The sequence below is a fragment of the Pseudophryne corroboree genome, chromosome 10, assembly GCF_028390025.1.
Source record: "Pseudophryne corroboree isolate aPseCor3 chromosome 10, aPseCor3.hap2, whole genome shotgun sequence".
Taxonomy (NCBI): domain Eukaryota; kingdom Metazoa; phylum Chordata; class Amphibia; order Anura; family Myobatrachidae; genus Pseudophryne; species Pseudophryne corroboree.
Window position 1 is genome coordinate 43,668,062 of NC_086453.1, and position 26,093 is coordinate 43,694,154.

Below are 26,093 nucleotides of genomic sequence, written 5' to 3' on the forward strand. Positions count from 1 at the left end.
GCCCTTAGCGTCCTGGAGTGCCGCCCACCAGCAAGTGCCGCCCCTAGGCATGTGTCTCACGTGCCTAGTGGGAAATCCACCACTGCTCCAGGGCAGAAGTTATGTTTCCAAGACAGAGTCTGGATGGGTATGGATCGTTTGGTTGACCACACTTAAGTTGACAGTCATTAGGTCGACCACTATTGGTTGACATGCAATAGGTCGACAGGGTTGCTAGGTTGACATGGTCTATAGGTCGATGTATGATAGGTCGACATGAAAAAAGGTCAACATGAGTTGTTTTTTTAATTTTGCTGATGTTGTTTTCTTCGTAGAGTTACTAGGAAGCCCAATCAGTGCACCGTGTCCCCTTGCATGACTTGCTTCGCTCACTATGCTTCGGGAAAGGTGCCTCGCTCCACTACCACTGCTCTCGGCACAGGTTACCATTCCCAATTGTGGTCCACGTGGATCGTATAGTATGAAAAAGTTGAACATTTTTTAAAAATTGTGAAAAATTCATGTCGACTTTTTTTCACGTCGACCTATCACACGTCGACCTATAGACCATGTCGACCTAGCAACTCTGTCGACATATTGCATGTCGACCAATAGTGGTCGACCTAATGACTGTCGACCTAATGACTGTTGACCTAACGACCGTATCCCGTCTGGATCAGGTTATGATTTCTTCACTTGTCCTCTAACACATATAAAACTACATTTGAAAGTGTCACACAACAGATTATATTTAAAAAGATATGTTTAGTCCTCAGGTTTGGGGTGTGGCCTGGTGTGCATACAGAGAGAATGTGTTACACCTCGGCTTCTGGCAGCGGCTAATCAAAACCATCCCTGGGTCCCTCTCTGACCAGACCGGGCCGCCAAAAGTACTCCAACCTACTTACCGGGCAACCCTACACCCAAAGTCTACAGACCATGGACCCCAGGGCGCCTTCTGCATCGCTGCAGTTTGCAATCTATCTACCACACCAAATTTCAGGCTTAAGGGTGCCCGTTGAGTGAGCCCTCTGCCCCAAAGAAGCCCAAGGGAAGGTCTGAAACTCCATTGTGGCCACGGGCACACAAGGTCAAATGTCCGTGGTCCAGTGATCCTTGCTGCAATCTTGTGAAGGCCTTTCCACAACCAGCACCCCAGATCCAATCTGCACACTGGGAGTACTGGCAGACTTCACAGACTTGGAAGGGACCTACACAGGGCTTAGTCGGCTCTGGTTTGCCTGCCCTCTTCATGCATGACTGGTTCCTTCCAGCTCCCCGTGGCTGCTCTTGCCTCGTTGCTGCCTTCTAAGGTCTAGTACGCTATAGGGTAGAAGCAGGGTTGATATGATCACACTTGCCCACCGACTGCATTGTTTATGCCTATTCTGCACCCCTATCTAATGCTATTTGGAGCTTGCACTCAACACCAATACTTATGGTTTATTGAGATGTAATCCGGTCAAGCCTTAGGACTAGTATGAAATTTTAGCTTTATTGTTATTAACTGAGTATCCTGTCTCTTATACTGTCTGCCATAACATAACCCCTGTTGTGCTTTTCTTATTGAACAGGGATATCTCCCCACTGGCAGAGATATTGAACAGATATTGCTCCCCCTTGTGGCAACCACCCATGCTGTCCCTGGGTGTCTTACACCTTGATAGAACATACTTGTTAACTGTATACCATCTAAGTAAGCCTGACTGGCATCCTGTCCTGCCTAAGTGAATCTGAGCTGGGGATGTTTATGCCATTACATGTCCTCCAAGTGAGGTGACTGTGCCATTCACTATGTGGTCAATAGCTTTAACGCCAATGCCACCCTTTTCCTGCTTTTGGTTTCCTATGTAGATCCAGCTTAATTGACAACAACTTTGACAAGTTCCAACTGCGTGACAATTAAATTAAAGTGAAATACATTGTCATGTATGTGCTGTTTGGGGCCTAGTTTTTAAAACTGCCATCCTGTCTGCCACTGCAGTGCCACTCCTAGATGGGCCAAGTGTTTGTGCCAGACACTTGCGTCGCTTAGCTTAGTCTCCCAGTGACCTCTGTGCACCTTTTTTTTTCTTTGCATCATGTGCTCTTTGGGGCCTTTTTTTTTTTAACTGCCATCCTGTCTGCCATTGCAGTGCCACTCCTAGATGGGCCAGGTATTTGTGTCGCACATTTGTGTCGCTTAGCTTAGTCATCGAGCGACCTCAGTGCACCTTTTTTTCCCCTTTGCATTATGTGCTCTTTGTGGCCAAAATTTTAAATCTGCCATCCTGTCTGCCACTGCAGTGCCACTCCTAGATGGGCCAGGTGTTTGTGCCGCACACTTGTGTCGCTTAGCTTAGACACCCAGTGACCTTGGTGTAACCTTTTTGCCTAAAAACAATATTGTGAGGTGTGAGGTGTTCAGAATAGGCTGGAAATTAGTGGAAATTAATGTTTTTGAGGTTAATAATACATAGGATCAAAATTACTCCCACATTCTGTGGTTTTAGCTGTTTTTATGTTCTTTTCAAAAATTAACCAGATCCAAAACCAAAACCTGAAAAGTGCCCGCCACACATCCCTAGGTTATAGTAATAATCCCAAGTATATTCACCTAATGGCCGGGATGTATTAAAGGGAAAATTCGCCCCAAAACCCGAAAATGTCGGTTTTTGGAATTTGGAGGCGTTTTCCATATGTACTAACCAGTGACCATCACAAACAGTAGATTCTTTTTTTTCTATTATTTTAAACAAGTGATCAGTGAAACCAGTGACCACCACAAACAGTAGATGGCTTTTTTCTAGTTTGTTCTTCAAAAGGGGGCACAAGTGGTAGCTGCAGGGCACCTTCCCTATCTCAGGCATACTTGCCTACCTGACCCTCTCCATGAGGGAGAAAATGCTCTGTTCCTGGACTTTCCTGGTAATGTATGATTGCCATCACCTGTGGTGAGCTAGGTAATTGATAAGAAAGGTGTTTCACCACAGGTGATGGCAATCATACATTACCAGGAAAGTCCAGGAACAGAGCATTTTCTCCCTCATTGAGAGGGTCAGGTAGGCAAGTATGATCTCAGGGTGAGCTGTGTCTGCCCAAAGGTGGGCCTGGTCTTTTTCATTAAGGTTGGGCCCCAGTATTACTATACTAACAGAGATGGAAGTGTAGACCTCAGCTCAGTTTGTGTCAGGAACAGTACAGGTGGTCCTAATTGTTAGTGAAGTATATCTTGGTTAGAGCTGAGTTTCACAAAACTTTCTTAGGCCACCTTTATCCAATCTATATCATATTAATACAAGATGTCACCTTATTTAAATCCCAGTACTTGTGTCTTGTGCCTTTATTTCTTGTGTATTGGTTATTGGTTTATTATAATTAGAGCTAACAAATCCTGAGGTTCTCAAACTATAGACAGTTTAATCTGTTAGTTACTTAATTGTTTCAATATGTTTGTCTTTCACAATAGATTTCCTCATGGCAATCTTGAGAAATGTTCCTTTGTATGGATGTGTGCAGTTTTGGGTTAGTAACACAGTAACATAGTTTCTGAGGTTGAAAAAAGACAATTTGTCCATCGAGTTCAATCTAATTGTGGTCTCCTATGCTGTATTATTTTAGGACTAATTTTGTTTGTTGCTGATGTCGGTTGTTGTGTTTGTTCATCTTTTATAATAACTATGGTGTGAACCCTGTATATCATTATCCATTAGGAATTTGTCTAACCCATTCTTAAAGGTGTTGACCGAATCCGCCATTACTACTCTCTCACGCAGGGAATTCCAAACACGTATTGTCCTTACTGTGAAAAAAACTTTTTGCCGCTTTGTGCAGAATCTCCTCTCCTCTAACCTAAGTGGGTGTCCATGTGTCCTCTGTGGTGAGCTAGGTAATTGATAAGAAAGGTGTTTCACCACAGGTGATGGCAATCATACATTACCAGGAAAGTCCAGGAACAGAGCATTTTCTCCCTCATTGAGAGGGTCAGGTAGGCAAGTATGATCTCAGGGTGAGCTGTGTCTGCCCAAAGGTGGGCCTGGTCTTTTTCATTAAGGTTGGGCCCCAGTATTACTATACTAACAGAGATGGAAGTGTAGACCTCAGCTCAGTTTGTGTCAGGAACAGTACAGGTGGTCCTAATTGTTAGTGAAGTATATCTTGGTTAGAGCTGAGTTTCACAAAACTTTCTTAGGCCACCTTTATCCAATCTATATCATATTAATACAAGATGTCACCTTATTTAAATCCCAGTACTTGTGTCTTGTGCCTTTATTTCTTGTGTATTGGTTATTGGTTTATTATAATTAGAGCTAACAAATCCTGAGGTTCTCAAACTATAGACAGTTTAATCTGTTAGTTACTTAATTGTTTCAATATGTTTGTCTTTCACAATAGATTTCCTCATGGCAATCTTGAGAAATGTTCCTTTGTATGGATGTGTGCAGTTTTGGGTTAGTAACACAGTAACATAGTTTCTGAGGTTGAAAAAAGACAATTTGTCCATCGAGTTCAATCTAATTGTGGTCTCCTATGCTGTATTATTTTAGGACTAATTTTGTTTGTTGCTGATGTCGGTTGTTGTGTTTGTTCATCTTTTATAATAACTATGGTGTGAACCCTGTATATCATTATCCATTAGGAATTTGTCTAACCCATTCTTAAAGGTGTTGACCGAATCCGCCATTACTACTCTCTCACGCAGGGAATTCCAAACACGTATTGTCCTTACTGTGAAAAAAACTTTTTGCCGCTTTGTGCAGAATCTCCTCTCCTCTAACCTAAGTGGGTGTCCATGTGTCCTCTGTGTTGATCTTGCCAAAAACAGGTCCCCCGCAGCTCTTTGTATTGCCCCCTTATATATTTGTAAATGTGGATCATGTCCCATCTTAGCCTCCTCTTTTCCAGTGTAAACATGCCTAGCCTTGCAAACGTCCCCATGCCCTTAATACGTTTAGTGGCCTGCCTCTGTACCTTTTCTAGCTCCAGGATATTCTTTTTGTAATATGGTGCCCAAAATTGTGCACAGTATTCAAGAGGTGGCCTCACTAGTGATTTATATAATGGGAGTATAACACTCTCGGCCCTTTCATCAATTCCCCGCTTTATGCATGCTAATAATTATTAGCCTTCTTTGCTGCAATCCTACTTGGGGTACTGCTGCTTAGTTTGCTGTCTATGTGAACACCTAAGTCTTTTTCCACTACAGACTCCCCTAATATTACCCCATCTAGTATGTAGGTTTTATTTTTGTTCTTGCTACCAAAGTGCATTCATTACCTTACACTTGTCTGTATTGAAGCTCATTCTCCATTTTGCTGCCCATGCTTCTAGTTTGACTAAGTCATTCTGAAGAGACTCAGCATCCCCTTCCGTATTTATAACTTTACACAATTTGGTGTCATCTGCAAAAAATGACACCATGCACTCTAGATCTACTGTTAGATCGTTAATGTAAATGTTGAACAATAGTGGTCCAAGTACAGACCCTTGTGGCACACCACCTAGCACTTAAATCCAATTTGAAAAAGTTCCATTTACCACAACACACTGCTCCCTATTATTTAACCAATTTCTGACCCAAGTGCATATTGTGCTCCCTAGCCCTATTTCTTGTAACTTATAGATAAGTCTCATGTGTGGTACTGTGTCAAAAGCTTTAGCAAAGTCTAAAAAGATTACATCCACCTCCTTACCCTGATCAAGGTTCACACTAACTGTTTCATAAAAGCCAAGTAAGTTTGTTTGACATGATCTGTCCTTCACAAATCAATGTTGGTTCCTATTAATGACCTTATTGGCTTCAAGGAACTTCTGTATACTGACCCTTAGAATACCTTCCAATACTTTCCCCACTACAGATGTAAGACTAACTGGTCTATAATTACTAGGTTCTGCTTTACTTCCCTTTTTGAATAGTGGCACTACTTCCGCTATACGCCAGTCTTTGCGAACCTTACCTGATATAACTGAATCATTGAAAATCAAAAATAGCGGACTTGCTAGTTCAGAGTGAAGCTCCATGAGAACCCTTGGGTGAATTCCATCGGGACCAGGTGATTTATTAATATTTACATTTTTTAATTGGTCACAGGCTACCTCCTCACTTAAATAAGCACTTATCAGTGGGACATTATCTTTGTTGAGATTGCGTGTTAATCCCTGCATCTGGTCCTCTCTTCTAAATACCAATGAGATAAACTCATTTAGGTTATCTGCTATGTCATTATCGTTTTTGATTAAGGCTTCCCGCTTGTACTTTAAAGGGTCCTCCTTCTTTAATCTTTTGCTGTTGTTTTCAATTAGCCTCTTATGGATAGTTGCTTTGGGTAAGCAGGGCAAGATTAAGGGGGACGGGGTGACAATGGCGGTGGGGCCCCCACACAGGCTCAGTCTGACCCTTCAATTGTTGAGAATAGGTGACCAGCACCACTTCTTCTCAGATGGGGCTGCTGTGGCTATAAAGACTGCACAGAGCACTTTTCAGCTCCCCTCATCAGCGTCACATGACACATCACTTCCATAGACTTGGGAGCAGCTCCACTATGCAAGCTGGCTGTGAGGTGAGTACATCGGTGGGCATGGGGTGGGGCCACCAGGGGGAGCACTGCATGCTTTACAGGGGGCAGAGGTGGAACTGTGGCCATATTGAGTATATTATGGGTCCAGTATTTTGATGGAGGCTCCCACAATTTAGCTGCCCCGGGGCCCCCACAAGCCTTAATCACAAGCCCTGTGAGTAAGCAAAGTTATGATTCACACAATTTTGGTCAGTTTTTCCAATCTGCCTCGTATTTGTATAGAGTCTGAACACATTAAAAAAATCATTTTTTTCTTAGATAAAATGTGACTATGAAGCATGCAAGATCTGTGCACTATAAAAGGCAACCTCTTTGCAGAAATGTGTAATTAATTTGGAGAAGAGAAGATAGAAGAGAAATGAAATAGTGTAACCTATAGTAAATACTAGATGTTGTCCACTAACTTTCCTGGATTGCTAAAGTGCAGAGGTGGATGTGTATTTTCCTTCTGAGGTGAAGCTGAAAGGGAAGTTATGATGACCAAATGTTACAAGTAAAACTCCTAATCCACACCTCATCAGTTTGAGATTAAGAAACAACTGTGTAGTAGCATAAAACTGGCCAAGCATCACATTTACCGTTGCACATAATTTGTTGTCATTTTTTTTGCCTTTATCTCTGTTTGGATAGAATGAACATGCAACAGAAATCAGTTATATTTCCCTAAAAGCCATGTATTTGCTATTTTGGCAGTTGGGTGCATTGGTGTGATGTCAGAATGTGGAAGACAAATTACTACTTTCAGCAATCCCACTTTCTCCCCAGTGTAATTCTACACTCAAAATGTATGGAAGAGGCACACAGAAAATCCTCATGTATTACCTTCAGTACAAATAGGGAAAACAGTGGTGGGGAAAATAAGATTTTACTCACCGGTAAATCTATTTCTCGTAGTCCGTAGTGGATGCTGGGACTCCGTAAGGACCATGGGGAATAGCGGCTCCGCAGGAGACTGGGCACAACTAAAGAAAGCTTTAGGACTACCTGGTGTGCACTGGCTCCTCCCCCTTTGACCCTCCTCCGGACCTCAGTTAGGATACTGTGCCCGGAAGAGCTGACACAATAAGGAAGGATTTTGAATCCCCGGTAAGACTCACACCAGCCACACCAATCACACCGTATAACTCGCGATACTTTACCCAGTTAACAGTATGAATAATAACTGAGCCTCTCAACAGATGGCTCAACAATAACCCTTTAGTTAAACAATAACTATATACAAGTATTGCAGACAATCCGCACTTGGGATGGGTGCCCAGCATCCACTACGGACTACGAGAAATAGATTTACCGGTGAGTTAAATCTTATTTTCTCTGACGTCCTAAGTGGATGCTGGGACTCCGTAAGGACCATGGGGATTATACCAAAGCTCCCAAACGGGCGGGAGAGTGCGGATGACTCTGCAGCACAGAATGAGCAAACTCTAGGTCCTCCTCAGCCCGGGTATCAAACTTGTAGAATTTGGCAAATGTGTTTGACCCCGACCAAGTAGCTGCTCGGCAAAGTTGTAAAGCCGAGACCCCTCGGGCAGCCGCCCAAGAAGAGCCCACCTTCCTCGTGGAATGGGCTTTCACTGATGTAGGATGCGGCAGTCCAGCCGCAGAATATGCAAGCTGAATCGTACTACAGATCCAGCGAGCAATAGTCTGCTTTGAAGCAGGAGCACCCAGCTTGTTGGGTGCATACAGGATAAATAACGAGTCAGTTTTCCTGACACTAGCTGTCCTGGAAACATAAATTTTCAGGGCCCTGACTACGTCCAACAACTTGGAATCCTCCAAGTCTTTAGTAGCCGCAGGCACCACATTAGGTTGGTTCAAATGAAAAGCTGATACCGCCTTGGGGAGAAACTGGGTACGAGTCCTCAATTCTGCCCTATCCATATGGAAAATCAGATAAGGGCTTTTACATGACAAAGCCGCCAATTCTTACACACGCCTGGTCGAAGCCAAGGCCAACAGCATGACCACTTTCCACGTGAGATATTTTAAATCCACGGATTTAAGTGGCTCAAACCAATGTGAATTTAGGAAATCCAACACCACGTTGAGATCCCAAGGTGCCACTGGAGGCACAAAAGGGGGCTGAATATGCAGCACTCCCTTAACAAATGTCTGAACTTCAGGTAGTGAAGCGAGTTCTTTCTGGAAGAAAATCGATAGAGCCGAAATCTGGACCTTAATGGAACCCAATTTTAGGCCTATAGTCACCCCTGACTGTAGGAAGTGCAGAAAATGGCCCAGCTGAAATTCCTCCGTTGGGGCCTTCCTGGCCTCACACCACGCAACATATTTTCGCCATATGCGGTGATAATGGTTTGCGGTCACTTCTTTTCTAGCTTTAATCAGCGTAGGAATGACTTCCTCCGGAATTCCCTTTTCCTTCTGGATCCGGCGTTCAACCGCCATGCCGTCAAACGCAGCCGCGGTAAGTCTTGGAACAGACAGGGCCCCTGCTGCAGCAGGTCCTGTCTGAGCGGCAGAGGCCATGGGTCCTCTGAGATCATCTCTTGAAGTTCCGAGTACCAAGCTCTTCTTGGCCAATCCGGAACAATGAGTATAGTTCTTACTCCTCTTTTTCTTATTATTCTCAGTACCTTGGGTATGAGAGGAAGAGAAGGGAACACATAAACCAACTGGTACACCCACGGTGTCACTACAGCGTCCACAGCTATTGCCTGAGGGTCTCTCGACCTGGCGCAATATCTTTCTAGCTTTTTGTTTAGGCGGGACGCCATCATGTCCACCTGTGGCCATTCCCAACGGTTTACAATCAGCTGGAAGACTTCTGGATGAAGTCCCCACTCTCCCGGGTGGAGGTCGTGCCTGCTGAGGAAGTCTGCTTCCCAGTTGTCGACTCCCGGAATGAACACTGCTGACAGTGCTAACACGTGATTCTCCGCCCATCGGAGAATCCTTGTGGCTTCTGCCATCGCCATCCTGCTTCTTGTGCCGCCCTGTCGGTTTACATGGGTGACTGCCGTGATGTTGTCTGACTGGATCAGTACCGGCTGGTTTTGAAGCAGATGTCTTGCCTGACTTAGGGCATTGTAAATGGCCCTCAGTTCCAGAATATTTATGTGTAGGGAAGTCTCCTGACTTGACCATAGCCCTTGGAAGTTTCTTCCCTGTGTGACTGCCCCCCAGCCTCGAAGGCTGGCATCCGTGGTCACCAGGACCCAGTCCTGTATGCCGAATCTGCGGCCCTCTAGAAGATGAGCACTCTGCAGCCACCACAGCAGAGACACCCTGGTCCTTGGAGACAGGGTTATCAGCCGATGCATCTGAAGATGCAATCCGGACCACTTGTCCAACAGGTCCCACTGAAAAGTCCTTGCATGGAACCTGCCGAATGGAATTGCTTCGTAGGAAGCTACCATTTTTCCCAGGACTCGCGTGCAGTGATGCAGCGACACCTGTTTTGGTTTCAGGAGGCCTCTGACTAGAGATGACAGCTCCTTGACTTTCTCCTCCGGGAGAAACACTTTTTTCTGTTCTGTGTCCAGAACCATCCCCAGGAACAGTAGACGTGTCGTAGGGACCAGCTGTGACTTTGGAATATTTAGAATCCAACCGTGCTATTGTAGCACCTCCCGAGATAGTGCTACCCCGACCAACAACTGCTCCCTGGACCTCGCCTTTATCAGGAGATCGTCCAAGTATGGGATACTTAAAACACCCTTTTTTCGAAGGAGTATCATCATTTCGGCCATTACCTTGGTAAATACCCTCGGTGCCGTGGACAGACCAAACGGCAACGTCTGGAATTGGTAATGACAATCCTGTACCACAAATCTGAGGTACTCCTGGTGAGGATGGTAAATGGGGACATGCAGGTAAGCATCCTTGATGTCCAGTGATACAATGTAATCCCCCTCGTCCAGGCTTGAAATAACCGCCCTGAGCGATTCCATCTTGAACTTGAACTTTTTTATATATGTGTTCAAGGATTTCAAATTTGAAATGGGTCTCACCGAACCGTCTGGTTTCGGTACCACAAACATTGGTGCCCCGTCCTTGTTGAAGGAGGGGCACTTTGACTATCACCTGCTGGGAATACAGCTTGTGAATTGCCTCTAACACTGCCTCCCTGCCTGAGGGAGTTGTTGGCAAGGCAGGTTTGAGGAAACGGCGAGGGGGAGACGTCTCGAATTCCAGCTTGTACCCCTGAGATACCATTTGAAGAATCCAGGGATCCACCTGGGAGCGAGCCCACTGGTTGCTGAAGTTCTTGAGACGGGCCCCCACCGTACCTGGCTCCGCCTGTGGAGCCCCAGCGTCATGCGGTGGACTTGGAGGAAGCGGGGGAGGACTTTTGTTCCTTGGAACTGGCTGTATGTTGCAGCTTTTTCCCTCTACCTCTGCCCCTGGGCAGAAAGGACGCACCTTTAACCCGCTTGCCTTTCTGGGACCGAAAGGACTGTACCTGATAATACGGTGCTATCTTTGGCTGTGAGGGAACATGGGGTAAAAATGCTGACTTCCCAGCTGTCGCTGTGGAAACGAGGTCCGAGAGACCATCCCCAAACAACTCCTCACCCTTATAAGGCAAAATTTCCATGTGCCTTTTAGAATCTGCATCTCCTGTCCACTGCCGAGTCCATAATCCTCTCCTGGCAGAAATGGACATTGCACTTATTTTAGATGCCAGCCGGCAAATATCCCTCTGTGCATCTCTCATGAATAAGACTGCGTCTTTTATATGCTCTATGTTTAGCAATATAGTGTCCCTGTCTAGAGTATCAATATTTTCTGACAGGGAATCTGACCACGCAGCTGCAGCACTGCACATCCATGCTGAAGCAATAGCTGGTCTCAGTATAATGCCTGCGTGTGTATATACAGACTTCAGGATAGCCTCTTGCTTCCTTTCAGCAGGCTCCTTTAGGGCGGCCGTGTCCGGAGACGGTAGTGCCACCTTCTTTGACAGACGTGTGAGCGCTTTATCCACCCTAGGGGACGTTTCCCAACGTGACCTATCCTCTGGCGGGAAAGGGTACGCCATTAGTAACCTTTTAGAGATTACCAGTTTCTTATCGGGGGAAGCCCACGCTTCTTCACACACCTCATTTAATTCATCAGAAGGGGGAAAAAAACACTGGTAGTTTTTTCTCCCCAAACATAATACCCTTTTTTGTGGTTCCTGGGGTAATATCAGAAATGTGCAACACTTCTTTTATTGCCGCAATCATGTAACGTTTGGCCCTATTGGAATGTACATTTGTCTCATCGTCGTCGACACTGGATTCAGTATCCGTGTCGACATCTGTGTCCACCATCTGAGGTAGCGGGCGTTTTAGAGCCCCTGATGGCTTTCGAGACAGCTGGGCAGGCACAAGCTGAGAAGCCGGCTGTCCAACATCCGCTATGTCGTCAAACCTTTTATGTAAGGAGTTGACACTTTCACGTAATTCCTTCCACAAGTCTATCCATTCAGGTGTCGGCCCCGCAGGGGGTGACATCACATTTATCGGCACTTGCTCTGCCTCCACATAAGCCTCCTCATCAAACATGTCGACACAGCCGTACCGACACACCGCACACACACAGGGAATGCTCTGACTGAGGACAGGACCCCACAAAGCCCTTTGGAGAGACAGAGAGAGAGTATGCCAGCACACACCAGAGCGCTATATAACACAGGGATTAACACTATACTGAGTGATTTTTCCCAATAGCTGCTTGTATACACAATATTGCGCCTAAATTTAGTGCCCCCCCTCTCTTTTTTACCCTATGTAGTCTGGAAACTGCAGGGGAGAGCCTGGGAGCGATCCTTCCAGTGGAGCTGTGAGGGAAAATGGCGCCAGTGTGCTGAGTGAGATAGCCCCGCCCCTTTTTTCTGCAGACTTCTCCCGCTTTTTTCTATGTATATCTGGCAGGGGTATTTTACACATATATAGTCTCTATGACTATATTATGTGTGATTTGCCAGCCAAGGTATTAATATTGCAGCCCAGGGTGCCCCGCCCCCCAGCGCCCTGCACCCATCAGTGACCGGAGTGTGAGGTGTGCATGGGAAGCAATGGCACACAGCTGCAGTGCTGTGCGCTACCTTGTTTGAAGACCGAAGTCTTCTGCCGCCGATTTCCAGGACCTCTTCTTGCTTCTGGCTCTGTAAGGGGGACGGCGGCGCGGCTCCGGGAATGGACGATCGAGGTCAGGCCCTGTGTTCGATCCCTCTGGAGCTAATGGTGTCCAGTAGCCTTAGAAGCCCAAGCTAGCTTCTCTCCTCTTAGTCCCTCGTAGCAGTGAGTCTGTTGCCAGCAGATCTCACTGAAAATAAAAAACCTAAAATAAACTTTCTTTTTCTAGGAGCTCAGGAGAGCCCCTAGTGTGCATCCAGCTCAGCCGGGCACAAATTTCTAACTGAGGTCTGGAGGAGGGTCATAGGGGGAGGAGCCAGTGCACACCAGGTAGTCCTAACGCTTTCTTTAGTTGTGCCCAGTCTCCTGCGGAGCCACTATTCCCCATGGTCCTTACGGAGTCCCAGCATCCACTTAGGACGTCAGAGAAATGAGGAGTGAATAGATAGAATTATATATTTGTATGGTAGATGGGGACTTGACCACATTTATAAGGTTGACCTGTGAATGTTAACATAGTCATAATATCAACAGTATTCATAATGTCAAGACTGACCATGTCGAGATTAAGCTTGTTTACAATGATATAATTCCAAAATAGTTGAAATGTTGACAATGCTTTTTATTGTTTTTCTATACCAACCTCTACCCTTAACCCTTACCCTAATACTAACCCTAGCCCTAATGGTAACCCTAACATAACCCTAACAGTAACCCTGACTCTAACCATAGCAGTAACTTTAACGCTATCCCAAGCCCTAACAGTAATCTCAACTCTAACAATAACTTAACATAACCCTAGAGGTAACCCTAACACTTGCCCTAACAGTAACTTAACATAACCCTAGAGGTAACCCTAACACTTGCCCTAACAGTAACTTAACATAACCCCGGAGGTAACCCTAACACTTGTCCTAACAGTAATTTAACATAACCCTAGAGGTAACCCTAAAACTTGCCCTAACAGTAACTTTAACATAACCCTAGAGGTAGCCCTAAAACTTGCCCTAACAGTAACTTTAACATAACCCTACAGGTAACCCTAACACTTGTCCTAACAGTAATTTAACATAACCCTAGAGGTAACCCTAACACTTGACATAACAGTAACTTAACATAACCCTAGAGGCAACCATGATACTTACCCTAACAGTAATTTTAACATAACCCTAGAGGTAACCCTAACACTTGCCCCAACAGTAACTTTAACATAAACCTAGAGATAACACTTGCCGTAACAGTAACTTAACATAACCCTAAAGGTAATCCTAACACTTGCTCTAACAGTAACCTAGACAGGAATTGATACAGCACCAACAAAAAAATAACCAAGATAATTTTAGTAATGCGATAGTGACACAGTTTAATAGTCAACACTTAGCCTATGAGGCAATAATAAACAAACATTGGCATATTTTGCACCTCAATAATAAATTAAAACCATTTATAAAAGAAAAACCAAAATAATATATAAAAAAGCAAAAACTTAAAACAGAATTTAGTAAAGAGCCATACTGCACCGAAAAAGAAGAAGTTATAGGAAAGTCCTGGTAATTACTACTGTTTAAAATGTATTTCATGTAAAACAACAAATCAAATATCTACACAGCCAGTAAGAGAATTTGAATCAAATACAACAAAGAGGAAGTTTCAGTTGAAAGATAAAATTACTTGTGACACTGAAGGTGTAATTTATATGTTGGAATGTCGGTTATCAGTATATTGGTCAAACCAAAAGAAAATTAACACAAGAATCTTTGAACATATACTCAACATAAGAAAAGGTCTGGAGATCTATAGCTTATCAAACCATTATCTAGATCACCATAATAAAAATCCATCAAGTCTAAAATTCATGGGTTTAAAAAAAGTGGATATTAATTGGAGAGAAGGAAATATCTCTCAGGAGTTAAAAAGAAACAAGACCCATTGGATTTATTTAATGAATACACTCAGTCCTAATGGACTAAATATTGACATAGAATTAAATGCTTTCTTATAAATTATAATTTTTTTATTTTAGTAAAAAATTATTTTATATATCAGAATGCGCATTACCACCTATATTCCCTATATTAAATAGGAAAAGAAAGATGGAGGAATTCCCTCTAAACAGGAACATAAGGCTGCGCCTTTTTTAATCATTCATTTCCGTTTTTTTAATTACAGTTTTTCTTAATAAAAAGAGGACAATTGTGTCCAGCAAATTATCCTAGACAAAGGGCTTTGTGCCTGAAACGCGTTGGAGGAGACCAGCCGCCAGCAGCCAGCACTACAACACACCACTGCGCTGAAAGGAAGTCGCTGACAGGAGACGCATATGGTCAGCGTTACAGGTACTTTTAGACAGGGAGAGATAGGAATCTAACAAGTACCTGCATTTGGAATCGGCATTGAAAGGAATCCCCTCCTCGTATGGACAATAACTAATCCTATAAAAGAGCTGTATTCATTCAATCTAATCATGCTTTTATTTTCAGGTTTTGTGCAAACACATATGCTATTACATTATCAAGCGCTCTGAAATTATTTACACATTGTTTTATTACCCTTTTAAGAGCTTTTTTATAAACTTCCTAAGCGCAGTTGATACTTTTTATTACAGTAACCTAAAATGTAACCCTAGCACTTGCCCTAACAGTAACCTTAACATAACCTTAGGAGTAACCCTAACCCCAATAGCAACCCTAAACTTAATGGTAACCTTAAACCCAACAGTAACCCTAACATAACTATAAAGGTAACACTAACATTTGCCCTAAAAGTTACCCTTACCCCAACAGTAACCCTAACCATAACGCTAACCCTAAGCCAATCTTAAATGTCTACATTATGCAATGACAGCATTTCCTACAGTATGTCGACATTCTAACACTATTGTTATTTTACAGGTGTTGAAATTCATGATGTCATAATTTTAACCATGTCAACATCATAAATGTCGATATTCTGAAAGCCAACACTCTGACTTTATATGATAGATAGATAGATAGATAGATAGATAGATAGATAGATAGATAGATAGATAGACAGACAGACAGACAGGCAGAATGACAGACAGACAGACAGACAGACAGACAGACAGACAGATAGACAGATAGATAGATAGATAGATAGATAGATAGATAGATAGATAGATAGATAGATAGATAGATAGATAGATAGAACAAATCCATATTTCTGTTAAATATTAAGATAGTCCCGTACTTTGCTTTTTGGTGAAGATAAAGTCACTGACAAATATTAGTAAGATATAGTTTTTAACAGATTGTTTTTCAGATGATTAGAGGGTGTAATGGAGTTAGGACTGCATATGACCAAATCTCGGAAATCAGCTTGCCTGTGTGTGTCACAATGCATCACTCTACGTAGAATGTTACAACATACAGATAGATTATTGACCCAACAGTTGTTACTGCAATTTCCATAAAAACATCTCATTGTGGATATCTGTTTTCACTGCATGTTAATATTGTGGTAGATGTAGTTTTTCTGTCCTATTAGGTCCTTCAAAAAAGAAGAAAAAAAGTGCTGAATATTAAAGCAAACATGAAGAAATGTTAATGTATAAGAATAGTATTTATATTCAATTTTAAAGAGTCCTAATAACAATGTACAGAGGAGCCTTATGTTAGAAACACCACATGCATATGGAATTATTGGGTTTCAATAACAACATAAAAAAATGTTAATGTAAATATTAATATGTTATCTTTACATTCTGTTGAGGGTGGGAAACTTTATGGATTTGAATGTGTAATAAGGTATAATATAGCATAAACTGAAGATGGTAACAAGACAGTATTGTGCAGTACAATAAAATATCCTCAAAGACATAGCAGCTCTGAAAGATAAATAAAAACGATATAATCTTCTGACTAGCAAAGAAAGACTAGAAAGACCTGTTTACGTTACAGTTTAAAAAATATGTCTTTAAACAAATTGACTCCTATAATAAAAATTAATCCTTACAGTTTTATTGTAATCAGCAACTGAATATTTTTATAGTACACTACATGATCTATGACAATAAGGACTAACATTGTGCACTCTAATTTCATTTATTTAAAGTGTTACAATTTGTATAAGTGCACTGATTTACAAATGTAGTCTCCATGTGGCGTGTAGTGCGAAAAGCTTGCATTACATTTGCCTGCCCCTTGTCGCAGCGTGGTATATTCCGTCACAGAGTAATGAATTAGGGGGGTAATTCAGATCTGATCATAGATGTGCTAAATGTAGAACATCTACAATCAGTTTCTCAGACATGCGGAGAGACGACCAGCACATGGCTAGTCCGCCCCGCATGTCTGGCTCTGCCCCCCCCCCCCTCCTTCAATGGCGCTAATGCATTGCACGGCAATGATGCTTTTGCACGCGGCGAGTAGCTCCCTTCCTGTGCAGCCTAGCCTTGTTCTGACAGGCGGCTACACACCACTTCCCGGGTCACAGCAGCTGTGTGTGACATCACGCAGCCGCTGCAGCCTGCCAACGGCATACTGATGCCATTGGCCTGCCCCCTCCCGCCCTGCGACCGCCTCTGCCTGTCAATCAGAAAGAGGCGATCACAACCGTGAGATGCTTTTAGCATTTTAGCATCTCACTGGGCTCCTGGGGTGCGCGTGCACACTCCACAAAGTGATTCAGACTGTGAACGCTGACGCTGCAGTGATCCAGTCTGAATTACCACCTAAGTCTCTGTCGGGTGCAATACTGGTGTTCGTGCACCCGGTGTCGCTCTTGAAAACCACCATTGCACGTGTGTGAAGTGTCCTTTGTAATGTCAAATGATGTTTGTACTTTAAGAACTACTTTTTTAGATGGTCCATACATTAATTAGAAATGTAAACACAGAAAAAGATTGGCTCAGCGTCTCCAACGCACACAAAGAAAAGCACAGTTGAGAGGTATACACAGCTCTCTAAATATAAAAAATCATTACAATCAATGATAGAGTTGGGACACACAGCACTATATATGAAATAAAACACAATGAGCGACATCACTATGTCATTACAGGTGTCAGTCACCTGACTCCATAGCTCTCTTGGCATAGTGGTATCGCAATGGTTACCATGCCTGTGAGCTAGGGTTCGATTCCCGCAAAAGACACACATGTATTGTATATTTGTGTAATAAGTAGCACCTACAGTTTTTTCTAAATTTGACGGTATATCTGTGTGCATGTCTGAGTCTGCATACAAGGTATGACAGAACTTGTTTAGGGAAAATTAGAAAAAAAACTGTGGACGCTTATTTTTACACAGATATTGGGTGGAATTCAAATGTTTGAAAAGTCGGTTGGGTGTCTGTTTTTCCCTGTCTGTTAGATAGGAAAAAATAGACTCCCAACTGACTTTTCAAACATTTGAATCTCCCCATAATGCTACTTTTTACACACAGATATACAATACATGTATGGCTTTTCAAATTACTAGACTGTTATCTTTATGAGATTGAGTTTACTGTATTTCTTCCTGGCCTCTCCATTGCTTTATTATGCAGTCTCCCCCATCACTAATCCCACCCACTGTGAGACTTGTGATTTCACGGACTGGGTGTACTGCTTAGCAAATGACAAACACAACACGGCCGATACGTACTGTATGTAAGTGAATGGCTCATGCTGGCTTTGGTTGGGGGAAGGGAACCCAGAAGGCACATTCATTTGTAAGGCATATAAGCATTGTGCATACATCAAGAGATTGAGAGATCCCTGGCATGAGTGAGACATCATTTGCCAGGCAGCTCTGCTCATTTCAGGAGTCTTTTTTGCCATAAATGCATCTTATACGCATCGCTATGTGAATAGGCTGCACAAGCAGGTTCTGCTGATTAAAATAATGGGGGTCATTCCGAGTTGATCGCTCGCTAGCTAGTTTTAGCAGCCACTGGGGAGTGTATTTTAGCTTAGCAGAAGTGTGAACGCATGTGCAGCTGAGCTTTGCAAAAACAACAGTTTGTGCAGTTTCTGAGTAGCTCTGAACCTACTCAGCGCTTGCGATCACTTCAGCCTACTTGTGTCCAGATTTGACGTCATACACCCGCCCAGCAAAAGCCCAGCCACGCCTGCGTTTTTTCAGACACGCCTGCGTTTTTGCAAAAACTCCCTGAAAACGGTCAGGTGACACCCAGAAATGCCCCCTTCCGGTCAATCTTCTTGCGACCGCCAGTGCGACTGAAAACTTCGCTAGAACATGTGCACAACCACAACGGGCTTTGTACCCGGACGTCGCATACACAGAAATGCTGATTTTTAGCCTGATCGCTGCCAACAACGACAGCTAGCAATCAACTCAGAATGACCCCCAAAATACGACATGCCACTGCCTTCTCAGCCAGTCTGCGCAGGCAGGGGGGCATCCCTAGTTAAGTTATGGGATCGCAATTGAATTGCAATCGCATTGCTAGTGTGCATTTGCGTGCTGGGTGGTCTTGCCCTGTGCTGGGCGTTAATTTAGCAAAACTGCAACTTCTGCTGAATAGGGTCCCTTATGTGTTGTTTTAATATTTGTCTGGCCGACCTCCCAATCCCATAGAAGCCCGTTCACACATATAACATTAACATCAGTATTGTATATGTGTGTACGGGGGTAACAGCAGATGAAGCTGGGGATACAATGGAGGCATTAACCCAATCAGCAGGAGATTGTACATGTGTGTATCCTGCTTACGTTTTCATTGTTATACAGTCTGAAATGTTGCCTGTAAATATGAATATCCATATAAGGTATAAAACTGGATAATATTAACTAGAGATGAGCGGGTTCGGTTCGTCGAGATCCAAACCCCCCCGAACTTCACCTATTTTACACGGGTCCGAGGCAGCCTCGGATCTTCCCGCCTTGCTCGGTTAACCCGAACGAGGCCGAATGTCATCATCCCGCTGTCGGATTCTCGCGAGATTCGTATTCCATATAAAGAGCCGCGCGTCGCCGCCATTTTCACTCGTGCATTGGAGATTAAACGGAGAGGACGTGGCTACATTCTCTGCCTGAAAAGCTCCATATCTGTGCTCAGTGTGCTGCAAATATCTGTGCTCAGTGTGCTGCAAATATCTACGTTCTCTGCCTGAAAAGCTCCCTATCTGTGCTCAGTGTGCTGCAAATATCTGTGCTCAGTGTGCTGCATTGTGGGGACCACCAGTATATAATTATAGTAGTACAGTACAGTAGGCCATTGCTGTATCTTGCAGCTCCGTGTCAGACTCAGTTCTAAACAGTATCCTGATCATCAGTGCTCAATATCTGCTGCATTGTTGTGTGACCAGTATATACTATATATATTATATATAGTAGTACAGTGCAGCATTTTGGTGACCACCAGTATAGTAGTATAGTACAGTAGTCCATTGCTGTAAATTGCAGCTCCGTGTCACATCAAGTATCCATATCTGTGCTGCATTGTTGTGAGCAGTATATATAGTAGTACAGTGCAGCATTTTGGTGACCAACAGTATATAGTTGTACAGTACAGTAGGCCATTGCTGTATCTTGCAGCTCCGTGTCACTTCAAGTATCCATATCTGTGCTGCATTGTTGTGAGCAGTATATAGTAGTACAGTGCAGCACCTTGGTGGCCACCAGTATATAGTAGTACAGTACAGTAGGCCATTGCTGTATCTTGCAGCTCCGTGTCACTTCAAGTATCCATATCTGTGCTGCATTGTTGTGAGCAGTATATATAGTAGTACAGTGCAGCATTTTGGTGACCAACAGTATATAATTGTACAGTACAGTAGGCCATTGCTGTATCTTGCAGCTCCGTGTCACTTCAAGTATCCATATCTGTGCTGCATTGTTGTGAGCAGTATATATAGTAGTACAGTGCAGCATTTTGGTGACCAACTGTGTATAGTTGTACAGTACAGTAGTACAGTGCCCAGTGTCAGTGCTGCATTGTGGTGACCAGTATACTACAGTACAATAGTCCAGTGCTGTTCTCGCTGCTCAGTGTCAGTTCTCCGTAGTATCATCAGTGCTCAGTAAAATCAGTGCTCAGTATAATCAGTGATTGATCAGTATAATCAGTTCTCAGTATAATCAGTGCGCTGTTAGACGTGCGCCCGTTTTCCGCCATTAGTGCATAGGGATTTAGACAATTGATGAAGTTATTGTGTCCTCGGTACAAAATCCCATCTAGATTCCACTTCACTAGGCAGGCGATAGCAAGATTTTACCAATTAATATCAGTGATTTATAATTAATTATTAATTACAGTGATTTTGCCAAATGATTCCAGTGATTTTGTCATTTTCTTCCAGTGATTTGGACCAATAATACCATTGATTAGAACGAATAATTCCTGTGATATTGAGGTGTTTGTGTCGCTTAGCTTAGCCATCCAGCGACCACAGTGCACCTCTTTTTCTCTTTTCTTTGCATCATGTGCTGTTTGGGGACTATATTTTTAAGTGCCATCCTGTCTGACACTGCAGTGCCACTCCTAGATGGGCCAGGTGTTTGTACCGGCCACTTGGGTCGCTTAGCTTAGCCATCCAGCGACCGCCATCCAGGGACCTTGGTGCACCTCTTTTTTTCTTTGCATCATGTGCTGTTTGAGGACTATTTTTTAAGTGCCATCCTGTCTGACACTGCAGTGCCACTCCTAGATGGGCCAGGTGTTTGTGCCGGCCACTTGGGTCACTTAGCTTAGTCATCCAGCGACCTCGGTGCATATTTTAGGACTAAAAATAATATTGTGAGGTGTTCAGAATAGACTGGAAATGAGTGGAAATTATGGTTATTGAGGTTAATAATACTATGGGATCAAAATTACCCCAATTTCTATGATTTAAGCTGTTTTTGAGGGTTTTTTGAAAAAAAAAAGAACCCGAATCCAAAACACCCCCCCCCCCCCCCCCGAATCCGACAAAAAAAGGGAGGTTTTGCCAAAACGCGTCCGAATCCAAAACACGGCCGCAGAACCGAATCCAGAACCAAAACACAAAACCCGAAAAATTTCCGGTGCACATCTCTAATACAGGTTGAGTATCCCATATCCAAATATTCAAAATACGGAATATTCCGAAATACGGACTTTTTTGAGTGAGAGTCATATAGTGAAACCTTTGTTTTTTGATGGCTCAATGTACACAAACTTTGTTTAATACACAAAGTTATTAAAAATACTGTATTAAATGACCTTCAGGCTGTGTATATAAGGTGTATATGAAACATAAATGAATTGTGTGAATGTAGACACACTTTGTTTAATGCACAAAGTTATAAAAAATATTGGCTAAAATTACCTTCAGGCTGTGTGTATAAGGTATATATGTAACATAAATGCATTCTGTGCTTAGAATTAGGTCCCATCACCATGATATCTCATTATGGTATGCAATTATTCCAAAATACGGAAAAATCCAATATCCAAAATACCTCTGGTCCCAAGCATTTTGGATAAGTGATACTCAACCTGTATTAACATGAAATATATACAGCTACTACTGATGCAAATACAGCTATTACCATATCATACCTGATAATCAGATTCTGTTCCTTCACACTCATCGCGTCTGTTTCCTGAAAAATTTATATCACATTACCTGGTAAACTATGTATCAATTTTAATAAAATCTCAATTTTGTGTAATGTGGTTGTAGAAGTTTGGTACAAGATACACACCAACTTAATCACATATCTCATCCATTGGGTATATTACCAAAAGGAATATTAAGAAAGGGATATTACTGAAGTCATTGGACATATAGACATATATATTGGTAGATGCTCAATTAGCTTAGTGATATCATTTAGGTGCTCGAAAGGGAGGGGTATTTCTGAACAAGAAAAAAAGGCAATTGGTTTCCCCCAGGACCCTGAATGATAACAGTAACTAGATGTAAATCCCACATAATAATAGAATTCAGAGATCTTCGTTACACATATTTGCGCAAATGTGTGGTTAAGCCCCAAAGCCGCATCAAGGCGTCTCTGTATATTTGGGGTCCCTAGCGCTATATCTTAGGTGCAGGGTGTGGCACCCCAAAACACCAGCATAAGCCAGAAAGCCCAGCGTAGCATACCAATGAAAAAACGATAGTGTTAATAAATTAGTATTTAGGAAGCCGAAGCTATAGAGAGGGTGATACAAACATAACAATTTAATTAAAATAGAGAAATAGTGTTAAAAAATTAATAAGTGAAAAGTGTTAATAGAATGTAAAGGTATGCCACACTAAAGCCATCCAGCTCAGCCAGTCATTGGACATATATAAAGGAGTATTATCTGGCATACCCAAGAACCCACTAGCATCTATTGTGTATTGGTACATGGATGGCAAAGGACCATCTTTAGGGACACAGACAGTTGGATAGAAAATGATTTGGCTTGTATGTGATTTAACACTAATTTAGTGTATAAGTATGTTAGCGCATTGAGGGCATCTGTATTATCTATCTATCTAGCTATCTATCTATTATATATATATATATATATATATAGTCCAAAGATAGGTCTGGCACTCCTCGTCCTACCAGGGTATCGGCTCCGGTGCACTCCTTGAGAGACAGCAGCTCAATGTGTAGTACCAATATAAGGCGGCAAGACTTGTTTGCTGTGTTCTGAAGAAGGGAGTTCGGCTCCCGAAACGTTGACTCACATTAAACACGTTTCTACTTTTGCGAAAGTCTCCGAGTACCGCCTTATATTGGTAATATATATATATATATATATATATATATATATATATATTGACCAAGAAATGAATTGGAAAACGTTCATGGAGAAAATTTTAAATTGTAATGTATACATGCAGCAGGAGGTACTAAGAAATGCCAGAAATACGTCTATCTTATTTAAATGCATTATCATTTACCTAATGGTCTTTTCTCCATGTATCTCTTGAGAAAACAGAAGAGTCCCAGCGAAATCAGGATCAGGATAATGACGTTACCAGCTACAATCCCAGCAATGATTTTAGAATCCACATTCCCGCAATCTAAAACATAGGATCTGTGAGTCACTGCATATTGTAGAATGCGCTCAGTGTAGATAGGATTACGCTGTAGTAGAGAAACTTACTGTACATTCTTTCAGTTCCCTATTTGTATAAGTCTGAGGAGCCACTCACACTGTTGTTTTATGTGGTTTTATGGGATTTGTCACCATAACCATAATGGCCGGGGTGAACAACATGTGGATCTATTTACTCAGTCACAGTGCATATACCATATTACACACATTTCAGTCACCCGTATATGTCTTATTTCCTTGTAAGGCTTATCTCAAACATTGTACATTTTGTACTACGTCCAAGATGGCTGCCTTACCTGGTACATCTGTGGTTAGGATGAAAAATACTTGGAACCGTCTGTTATGTAAGGGCTTGTCCTCTAGCTTTAGTACACTGGAACTTTCCCACTTTGTGTAATAACTTCTAGGCCAGGGCTGCTAGGGGGGCATGTGCCCTGGGCACTGGATTTGTGGGGGCGCACAGATGGGCACTTTTACATCTATCAGCAGTGGGAAGACTTGTGGCTGTGTGATACAGAGTGGCCGATACACACTGGAGACACACCGCAGACATCCCACCATCTTCCCACCACCTTGTCTCCTCTTTATCCGGCAGAGTTTAGCAAACATTGCTCCCTGGTGAACTGAATCTATGGAGGTAAGGAGGTGGCAATGGCAATGATATGACAGTGAAGTGGGTATAGGATGTCAACCCACAGAAAGACAAAAGGACCAAACAGCAGACTATGAAAGTCAGATTAAAGGTAAGGGCCAAAGCGGGCAAACAGGACTTCCTGGGTGGTGCAGAGCCATTTACATGGCACCTGCCTCCTGTGACACCACAATACTCTAATGCCGCTGTTTTGGGATTTATTCCATCCATCCATCACTGCAGTATCTGATTCCTATGGTGTCAGTCACCTCTGCTAGGGTTACGTGCCTAAGTTTTGCCTCTGGTCCTGTTAGTGTTGTGAGTACCTTGAAACATGTGGCATGGCACATAGTATTGTTTTTAATAGGTGTTTGTCTATTGTTTTTAATAGATGCTTGCAATTAATAAATTGATCCCTTTTACTAAGGCAGTTTCATCCCTCAATAATCACACTTCTATCTCAACCACTATTTTTGAGTTACCTACATCATCTGCTTACCCTGATTCCCTAGTTCGGTCACCATCCCTACTAAAGAAATATTGGTAGCGGGGGGCACCAAATTGCTGCTTTGCCTCGGGTGACACAAAATCCTAGATTCGGCACTGTCTAGGCGTTGCCTATTACACCCATGGTTACCTTTATAACGCACCCAAAATGGCTGCCTCACATGGTACCTTTTGTGGGTGGGTTATGTAACCTTTAGAACTTATTAATTAAAATGGCTGCACTAACCCTGCATTATGCTCATTGTGCCCGCTATGTTCACTATGCCTACTGCTTTTTGATGCTTGTAAAGTGACTTTCAGTCCTGCTGGACAAAAGTGCTGTACAAATAATAATAATAATAATAATAATAATAATAATAGTAATAATACTTTGAAAGTACCAGTTTTTATTTTTATTTTTGACAATCATTTACAGAACCACATCATTGTATCCACATACTGTATGTTTACCTGAAGCAGGTAAAACTATGGAGGGATTATCTGAAAGAAAAACACATTAAACAGCAAAGCATTGTTACTTTGGGGGATCACAAACCATTTAAAAACAGCTATTGAAGCCAGCAAACAAGCAGTATGTCACCTCATGTTCTCATACAGAATAGAGAATAGCGATGTGATGGTCAAACTCATTATTTTTTTCCTAGATGTCACCCTATGTATCAATGAACATATCAACAATGCCATTAAGGAACACACCCTCAAACCTCTACAGTTGGCCCTAAAAAATCTTTTTGTCAGCATGACCACTGCCGTGTGTTCTCCCTCTTCTCCTGTTGTGAAAGCCCTAAGTGAATAGACCTTTTGATAACATAGCTATTCCCACATAACATGGTATCCATCTTTGGTTGGACATCCAATCAGGTGACTACACACTAAGCTGGCCAGTATGGAAATCCTGCTAATTAGATGAGAAAAATGAGGGTCACGGCCTCTACACTACAGGGCTCCTTAATTCTCATACAGTATTTATCTACATTTATAAACTCAATATTAGGACATCACAATGCACCTAAACCCTGCCCTTATCTGACCAGAAATTAACACTTTGGACAAAATTCTGCTCCTTTGAGCTCCACAAATGGGACTGTTGTACCACAAATGGGACTGTTGTACCACAAATGGGACTGTTGTACCACAAATTAGACTGTTGTGGGTTCAGTATGATGTGCAGATGGATGGGATGCTGGCTGTCAGTATACTGACAGTGGCATCCCCTCTATCAGAATCCAGACAGACCCCCATTAATCCCTACCCTGGTGCCTAACCCTCCCCGGAGGTGCCTAACCCTAACCCTCCCCGCTTGGTGCCTAACCCTAACCTCCCCATCTAAGTGCCTAAACCTAACCCTCCCTC

The 26,093-nt window shown here is 42.7% G+C and overlaps 1 protein-coding gene across 1 annotated transcript in view; it reads right to left on the minus strand.

Moving 5' to 3' along the window:
• LOC134965160 (sialic acid-binding Ig-like lectin 13) overlaps positions 1-26,093 on the minus strand; it is a 42,304-nt gene that overhangs the window by 10,460 nt on the left and 5,751 nt on the right. Inside the window, exons 4-5 of the mRNA XM_063941681.1 lie at positions 25,191-25,220; positions 23,445-23,567 (exon numbers count right to left, since the gene is read on the minus strand). Coding sequence (XP_063797751.1) covers positions 23,445-23,567; positions 25,191-25,220 — 153 coding nt within the window. The remainder of the gene's footprint in view (positions 1-23,444; positions 23,568-25,190; positions 25,221-26,093) is intronic.